Source organism: Ambystoma mexicanum, chromosome 9 (genome assembly GCF_040938575.1).
Source record: "Ambystoma mexicanum isolate Mex_15411 chromosome 9, UKY_AmexF1_1, whole genome shotgun sequence".
NCBI lineage: Eukaryota > Metazoa > Chordata > Amphibia > Caudata > Ambystomatidae > Ambystoma > Ambystoma mexicanum.
Genome location: NC_090931.1, coordinates 1,553,648,224 through 1,553,656,909, shown reverse-complemented (window position 1 = coordinate 1,553,656,909; position 8,686 = coordinate 1,553,648,224). Strand labels below are relative to the sequence as shown.

At 49.2% G+C, this 8,686-nt stretch overlaps 1 protein-coding gene across 1 annotated transcript in view; it reads left to right on the top strand.

The window, feature by feature from the left end:
• Positions 1-1,272: 1,272 nt before the first annotated feature.
• Positions 1,273-8,686, top strand: part of LOC138489511 (zinc finger protein 182-like) — a 376,372-nt gene continuing 368,958 nt past the window's right edge. The window contains exon 1 of the mRNA XM_069617253.1: positions 1,273-1,466. Coding sequence (XP_069473354.1) covers positions 1,443-1,466 — 24 coding nt within the window. The 5' untranslated portion in view covers positions 1,273-1,442. The remainder of the gene's footprint in view (positions 1,467-8,686) is intronic.

Genomic DNA, 8,686 nt, shown 5'->3' with positions numbered 1-8,686 from the left:
TAAGGGGATCCTCCCCCTCACATAGCCCGGGGGTTGGATTACAGTTTTGAGCGATCCCTGCTTTGCGGGATCGCTCAAAACAGAGTGCTAAAAATGACGAGCTATCTCGTCTTTGGCACTACAGAGGTAATGTCAAGGATGAGATATCTCGTCCTTGGCACTGAAGGGGTTAAATGAGCAGTGATTAAAGGGCCAGCAGCATCTGATGGGCCCCTGCGAATGGGTGTCCTTTAGAGAGCCACAGGAGGTTGGGAGGCTGGCGACACTGTTGCCTCATGCAGATGTCGCCTCACGCAAGCTTTATACATGGAAGCTGTTCAGCAGTTGAGACAGATATTGGTGCCTTGTGGGGCCCTCTGATAGCAGTGCCTGGACAGCGGGCCCTAGCCCACCTGAAAGACTGCACATGCTTCAGCCCAGATATGGGGGTAACCTGAAAACACGACATGGATCCAGCCCTCCAGGCCTTACATTTGCCGAACAACCTTCAGTAACTGGGAAGGTGTGAAAAGAGGAGCTGTTCAGAGTACTACCAGGAGCTGTACTACCAGGACCTACTGCGCATGTCTACACGCCCAGTCCACCCCCATGAGCATGCGCAGGACAGGCTCGTGGCCTCCGGATGAGCAGAGCGAAGGTGCTGCTGAAACAGCTGCAAGCCAAGCATAAGATGCGTCCTACCGCTGAGCATGCGCAGAGGTAACCTGATCGCCACTGCTGCATCAGAACGAGAAGAAACCCATCAATGCGCATGAGAGCACGCGCAGCGATACGTTGGGGGAAAAATACGTAAGCACTACACAGAGCAATTGGGCCTTTGCACAAGAAAAGGGTGAACCTCCCTATGACAATGCGCATTCGCATGGTTTTCATCCCGAAGGCATTAATTTGGCATGCGCACAAGAGCTCTATTGTTTTTACTATTAAACGTGAGGCTTTTGTTGGCGTCTTGTCCGCCTCCTCCAAGCTGATGCTTAGCGCAGGCGGCCCTGGTGAGGAGTGGGCCAGCCCCCGGGATTTGCCCTCCCCCCGGTGTCGCCACCTGCGCTGTGAAGACGCGCCTCGCTCTGCGCAGCCGCAGTGCAGGGACGCATCGCTCTGCGCAGCCGCTGTAAAGACACCCCTTATTCGACGCAGCCGCAATGCGTGGACGCCTCGCTCTGCGCAGCCGCAGTGCAGGGACGCATCGCTCTGCGCAGCCGCTGTGAAGACGCCCCTCATTCTACGCAGCCGCAATGCGGGGACGCCTCACTCTGCGCAGCCGCTGTGTAGTTGCGCCTCGTTCTGCGCAGCCGCAGTGCACGGTGGGACCCCACTCATCGCCTCTGGGAATAGGGCTTTGTTGTTGTCTTTGAGGCCCCTCACCTCCGCCCAGTGGGGGAGTTCCTGGTGTCCTGAAAGATATCATTAGAGTAAAGGTGATCCTTGACCCCTGGGGAGACATGCCAGGCCCGGGGGCAGATGAGGTGAGTTGCTTCTGGGGCATATCCCCCTCCATCGCTTGTCTTTTCTTGTGGACTGCAGCCATGGTTTTTGCCAATTGCACCATGAGGCCCACCTTCAGTCAACCCGCGCATTTTACCAAATAATGCTTTGCATTCTGGGAATTGTAGTTTGACTGCTCCATTAACTAAGGACCTCTATAGCTCATAATTTTCAGCATGCTCCATGCTGTAGCCTCGAAGACCTGCAATGGCCGAATGTCACCAACATACTTTATTATATACTATTTCAATAATAAGTAGGTCTCTGCATTATTAAAAGGGCGCTCCATTATATATTGTACCCAGACCTTTCCACACACTCCCACAGCAAGTGTCAGTATAATCCCATAGCTCAACGTTTGTTCAACATGATCTTTACAATCACAGATGCAAAGGAACATTGGTTCTCTATGACTGCTCTGCAATTCCTGCATTAACTTCCTGGCCTGCATCATAGCAAGTCAATGACACCAATTCTTGCATTTTCCTCCTGTCATGCATCATAGCAAGTCAATGACACCAATTCTTGCATTTCCCTCCTGTGCTGCATCATAGTGAGTCAATGACACCAATTCCCGCCTTGCCCTCCCGTCCTGCATCATAGTAAGTCAATGACACCAATTCTTGCATTTCCCTCCTGTCCTGCATCATAGCAAGTCAAAGACACCAATTATTGCATTTCCCTCCTGTGCTGCATCATAGTGAGTCAATGACACCAATTCCCGCCTTGCCCTCCTGTCCTGCATCATAGTAAGTCAATGACACCAATTCTTGCATTTCCCTCCTGTCCTGCATCATAGCAAGTCAAAGACACCAATTCCTGCATTTCCCTCCTGTCCTGCATCATAGCAAGTCAAAGACACCAATTCCTGCATTGCCCTCCTGTCCTTCATCATAGCAATTGATAACATCATGGCACAGCATTGAAGAACCAGCTGACAAGTGCAGAAAATGACCAGGATGATCACAATGATAAGCATTAACATCTTCACGATTGCTCCTAGCCACAATGGTGCCCAGTTAAATGTCATTGTCAGCCAATCACTGTCCTGAATTCTTCCCTCCTTCATTTGACCACCCAGGCCATGGACAGCTGCAACGATGTGGGATAACGATGCATTTTCTGTGTCTTCTGGAGGTACGAACATGTAACAGGCGTCGCGAAATGCTTTGCAAACCCCCCCTCCGTTGCTGTTAACATATCCAGCACATATCGATTCAGCATTGTCATAAATCTTAATGCCTGCAACTCAACCTTGATCATGTTGAACCCATTCTCTGTGTCCTTGGCGAGCTGGACTAGTTCCCACCTCACTATCTGCAGCCATTTGGCCTTAGCTGCAGTCTGCACTCCCGGCAAGAGTAAAGATGCGAAAACAGATTCTGCTGAACTAATAACCCTGTATTCTTCTGGGATTTCAGCAAGTAATGTGGAAGAGCCTTTAGAAATATAGTTCAATCTTTTCATCCTTTGTGGTTGTTGGAACTGCCCTTTCCCTAGCTGGATGTGGGGCTCTTGTGTGGGCACCAAGCACTTATCTTCAGTGTAAACAGTGGGGAAACACGTTGGCCCCCCTCCAGGCAGCACTCCCCCTTCAGGTGTTCTTCTGGGATTACTAATAGCGCTGAATGCAATGTGGCCAGCGAATAACAGGCCCTTCATGACTCTGGGAGGTGCAAGTAAGCTTGTTGGCCACATATCCAGTAGTAATCCATCAGTGCTGCTGTTCCTTTCTTCATGTCTATGATCAAGAGTGTTTTCTTACTATGTTTGTTTGTGCCGACAAAGACTGTTCCCTTGCTATTGAAACAGAGTCTATATTCCTCTTCTTTGTGCACTTGCACCGGCTTTTCCATTGTTGCAATCGACGTCAACTTTGTGATATGGTCTGTCCAGATTTACACACAGAAGTCGACCACTCGTGCTATTCTTTCCTTGCTATATGTGTGCTATTCTTTCCTTGCTATATGTTACCAGTCCTTCTGCCAAGCAAGGTTGTGAGCTGTCCTGCCTGTTGTTATTGACATACCTCTGCCCTTTCACCATCAGATAGGTTAACTCCACACACTTGATGTTTCTCGGGTCTTCTGTGCATTTGTACAAAATCTGGGCCCACCATTTGCAGTTCCACACTGTGTGCCTGGAATGTTCCTTTTATTCCGCATAGCGCAAGATGAACCAGGTATTGGGCATCTATATGGGACTGCTTGAAGTACTAACACCATGGAGCCACTGAGCGTGCAGAATGAGTGAACACACATAACCGACCCATTCACAGCAGTTCTCGCCACATCACTCAAATCAGAGTCCCATGAATTAGAGAATTTGCGGTGATGAATAGCCTCAAACACATCAAAAATGAACCCTTGATAAGTGCCATACTTTCATCGTACTTCTCTTTTCCTTCTTCTATACACATTCTCAAGGATAGCCTCTTTCGTGATACTGTCAGAGATACCATTATACCTTTCCATAGTGGCAGACAATCCCCTACTTATTGTAAACAACTTGTTCTCTACTTCCTATACACTCCCAGTAGTACTAGCAATATTGCACACAATCCTCCAGCAATCGCTGACCCACAATAATAGATATATGTTCTCAATCTCTCATTCACGTCTCTATGCCTCAGGTCCCTACTTAACAAATGATGTACATTGCTTCTGTCCATCCTCTTATTTCTTGCAATAGAAGCAAAGACACAAAAGACAATGAACAAGGGAGAGGCATACGAGATGTACACTATACAAAACAAAAAAGAAACGGAGAGAGAGAGAGGGAAAAAAGCGCTCCTGAGAAGATGAAAAAATGCAGAGCAAGCAGCTGACTTTGGCCTGCCACTTGGACATGCCCCCACACCCATGTCTCCTCTGGACAGGCCGGTAAGTTACTCTGGGTACAGATACTGTTACCTCGGTTTTAAGACAACTGGTGATGGAGGTGCCCTACAAATGTCGGAGAGGTGAATCCAGAAGCGCAACTCCTTAACTTTCTCTGTGAGGGGGGTACAAAACACCACCTCATACAGTCCTTGGAACCAAGGATTGTTCCAACAGGCACACACAATTGTGCACATAGAGGTAATCCCCTGGCAGCATTGGTCTAGCTGTTAAATGTTTAGGATCTGTCCCTGTTGTTCGTGCAGCATCAAGCGTCTCTGTAGTCACAATCCTAGGAGGTGTAATCTGTCGGGAGACACATTTAATCGCCAGAGTTAATGTTGTCAAATTTTCCCTGAATTCCTCTCCTAACACTGCTGCAGTCCTATGTGCATCAGAAGCCCTTCGCACAGGCAATTTGAACACATCCGATGCTTGATGCCAAGTAGTGCTGTGATGTGTTGGAATAACGCATTGATAAAATGTGTGCCATTGTCTGATCTCAAGACCTCGCACACACCCCAGTGCAGGAAAACCTCCCGCAGCAAAATCCTTGCAGCACACTTGGCATCCGGATGTACACACGGCCCTGCTTCCACCCACCTTAAGAAAGGGCAGACCAATACAATGAGGTACCTAGATCCATTACAAAGCTCACCCATACCAGCGTCATCAATGTATAATTCATGGAACGGCCCAGTAGGGTGGGGCAACATGCCCATAACGTTCGTAGTGTCATCCCTGTACTAAAACATTGACATGTGGTGCAGTGGACAACCATATCTGTGATGCTCTCCTGGATATTTGGCATGAACCAGTCCTCCTGTATGTCTGCCGCCTTTTGTTGTGAGACGGGTAGTGCAATTGTTCAAATGCCACTGCTAGCAGCTCCTGGGGCATCACTATCTTCCCAGAGATCTCTTGCCTCCATAACTGGAGTTATGGAGGCAAGAGATCTGACTGGTCAGTCAGGGATTTCTTACACCCTCTGCGTAACTACAACTCCTTCTCCCTCTCAGGAGCCCTAACTTGTAACTCGATACTTGGGGAGATGGGCAATGCAGTTTAAGGCACTGGACGCTCGTTTGTCGGTGAGGCAGTCACAACGTACTCAGTAAATACTGAATTGTACTGGTACAGCGCCGTTTTAGCTGCCGCATCGGTGGCTGCATTTCCCCTTGAGATTTCATCTGTCCTGTAAGTATGGGCGGCACACTTATCGACCGCCACAACAGCTGGCTGAGATAATGCTTCTTTCAGCACCTCTAATAGCGCTGCATGCTGCACTGGGGACCCATCCGCCCTCCGAAAACCCCTCCTCTTCCAACGGGAGAAACAGGCGTGCACTGTTCTGGTAACATATGCTGAGTCAGAATATATTGTGACATGGCACTCACGTGACGCTCTCGGCGCTTTGATGAGCGCCACGAGTTCTGCCGCTTGTGCAGAATAGTGTTGGTAACCTTTTCATGACCACCGTCTTGTACTTCCTTCTCTCAAGTCGTACCACTGCTGCCCCTATCTGTCTCTGCCCATCCTCCTGGTCAAATGTGGATGACCCTTCAACAAAAAGTATCTCGCCCTCCATCAGCGCACACTCCCTTGCTTTGGGGATATCGTCCTCCTTCCCCTCATATGTGGCAAAATCGTGTGCTGTCTGGTCCTCTGTGGTAGGCATAAAAAGGCAGCCAGAGTCTTACACCTAGCTACATGAATATGAGGTTTACAGATAACGATCTCATATGTCGGTGACCTCTCTGTAGTCCGGGTAGATTTCGATCTTTCTAAAATGGTAAACAAAGAATGCTCCACATACATTACTGAACACACCATCACAATCGTAGAAATGTTCTCTATAGCAAAGGCAGCAGCTACTATGCTTGTTCGCACGCAAACTGCCATTGAATCACTGCATCCAGATTGCCACTATAATAGGCCAATGACTTGTGGCCCATAGTGCTTTTTTGTGTCAACACTGTTGTCATGAGATGACCATCAGAATGTGAAAAAAATAGAATTCCCGTGTGTAATCCAGGGTGGCCAGTACAAGTGCCCAACTAATAAAATGTTTAAGTCGTCCAATTGTTTGATTATTCCTGCTGTCCACTGCAACTTGTGGTCCTTTGTGCTTCCCTCGGGGCCTGTAAAAGTGGCCTTGTGTATGCGGTAATCCAGAATCCAGGCCCTGAAGTAGTTACACAGGCCCGAAACATCTGCATCCCTTTAACTGAGGCAGGTCTGGGGGTGGCATGTACCAACGCTGCCCTGTCAGGAAATATCCTTTTCCCATTTTCTGATATGAACTGCCCCAAATAGATTACTTCCTGCTTGCAATGTCGTAGTTTAGCCTTTTCAACCTTGTACCCGTTACAGGCCAACAATTTCAGGAGTGCAATGGAGTCTCTCCGGCAATGCTGTTCACTATCACTACACACTAGCAGATCGTCCACTTACTGGATAATCGTGCTAGGCACCTGAATCTTCCCAAGATCGGCATGCAGTATTCTGTTAAATATACTTGGGCTCTCACAGTAATATGATATGATATGGCATTTGTAACGCGCCTATACACAAGGGTTTCAAGGCGCGACGAGGCAGGGAGGGGGAACAAGGGGAAGACAGACAACGATCCTACTAGTCCAGGTGTCATTTAGATCGCGCAGGTGCAGGGGTAGGGGGGGAGGGAAAAGTGCAAGGGGAAGGGGAGGGGGAAGTGCAGTACAGGGTAAGTAGAATAAAAAATAAATAATAGGGCCAGCTGGTGGCAAGTGCAAGGTAAGTGCAGACCAGTGCTGGGGAGGGGGGGCTGTAGGGATACAGAGACAGTCCCGCAGTGCAAGGGGTTGCCAGGGAGGCAGTGCAAGTGGAGAGTGGCTGGGCCAAGGACCGAGGTCGGAGAGAGTGGCCCAGTTGCAGTTTCAGTGAAGAATTTAGCAGGGGAGAGGGAGAGAGAAAGCAGACGCAAAGAGGAAGGTTTTGAAGTGCTACCGGAACCGGAGATGGTTCTCCTCAAGTTTCAGGGAGGCAGGAAGGCTGTTCCAGAGGGAGGCCCCTGCCGCGGAGAGAGATCTACCCCAGCTCGTTGCTTCGAGAAGCGGCTGACCCTGAGGGAGTTGGAGACGGATGGGCAAAGGGCTCGGGAAGGAAGATATTTAGGAAGAGAGAGTTCAAGGTATTTAGGCCCCAGGCCCCAGAAGGCCTTGTGGACAATGCAGAGGGTTTTGAACTTAATCCTCGCAGCCACTGGGAGCCAGTGTAGAGATTTCAGTCCTGGAGAGATGCAGTCCCTGGGCTTGAGGCCAAGGACAAGTCTTGCAGTCCTGTTCTGGATGAGTTGCAGAGGGCGGAGAGTGGAGGCAGGCAGATTAAGATAGAGGATGTTACAGTAGTCCAGCTTCGAGAGTACCAGGGCTCGGGAGACAGTGAGCTTCTGGGGAAAGGAGAGGAAGGGAAGAATACCTCTGAGGAGGTGCAGCTGGTAGTGTGACTTCTTAGAGACGTCAGATATATGAGGAGAGAAGGAGAGTGTGGAGTCGAAGATGACCGTGAGTTTTTCTGCCTTGCAGGTAGGAGCAGGAAGAGGGCCAAGAGAGGCTGGCCAGAGAGCTGCAGGGAAGGAGGGAGTGGGTGTGCCGATGAGTAGAATTTCAGTCTTACTGGCATTAAGGCAGAGGTCATTGGCGGCACACCATTCCTGGATAGCAGACAGACGGTCAGAGATGAGGGAAGGAGAGGAGGAGGCCGAGGATAGCCTGAAAACGAGCTGGGTATCGTCCGCATAGCAGTACCCTTGAGGTACTCTATTGTGCTTGAACCTCATCTGACCCTGCGTAAATGCTGTAAGATACCTCGACTCCGGATGGAGTGGAATCGAGAATAATGCATTTTTCAAGTCCACTGCATAGAAATATGGGGCTTCCTTGTGGATGCTACATAAAATTCTCACAGGATTTGGGTCTACTGGAAACTCTTTCTGTACCACATCATTTGGGGGTGCAAGTCCTGTATCATGCTCCAATTGCCCCTGTTGATTTCTTAACCAGATATATTTCTGTATTGCACGGGGAAGTAGATGGCACGATAATCCCCTGGTCCAGTGGGGCTTGTATGGTTTTTCTAATGCCCTCTTGCGCCTCTTTTGCCGGATAGGCTGGATAATGTCTTACCCTGGGCAACACTGCACCTGGCTTCAGGGTTATACGCACAGGTGTTGCATCTTTCAATAACCCTACATCATGTGGATTTGTAGTCCACAACTATGAGGGCACGTGCTGTAAATCTTCATTGAAAAATGGGGATAGAGTTACTGCGGCCATTTTAGG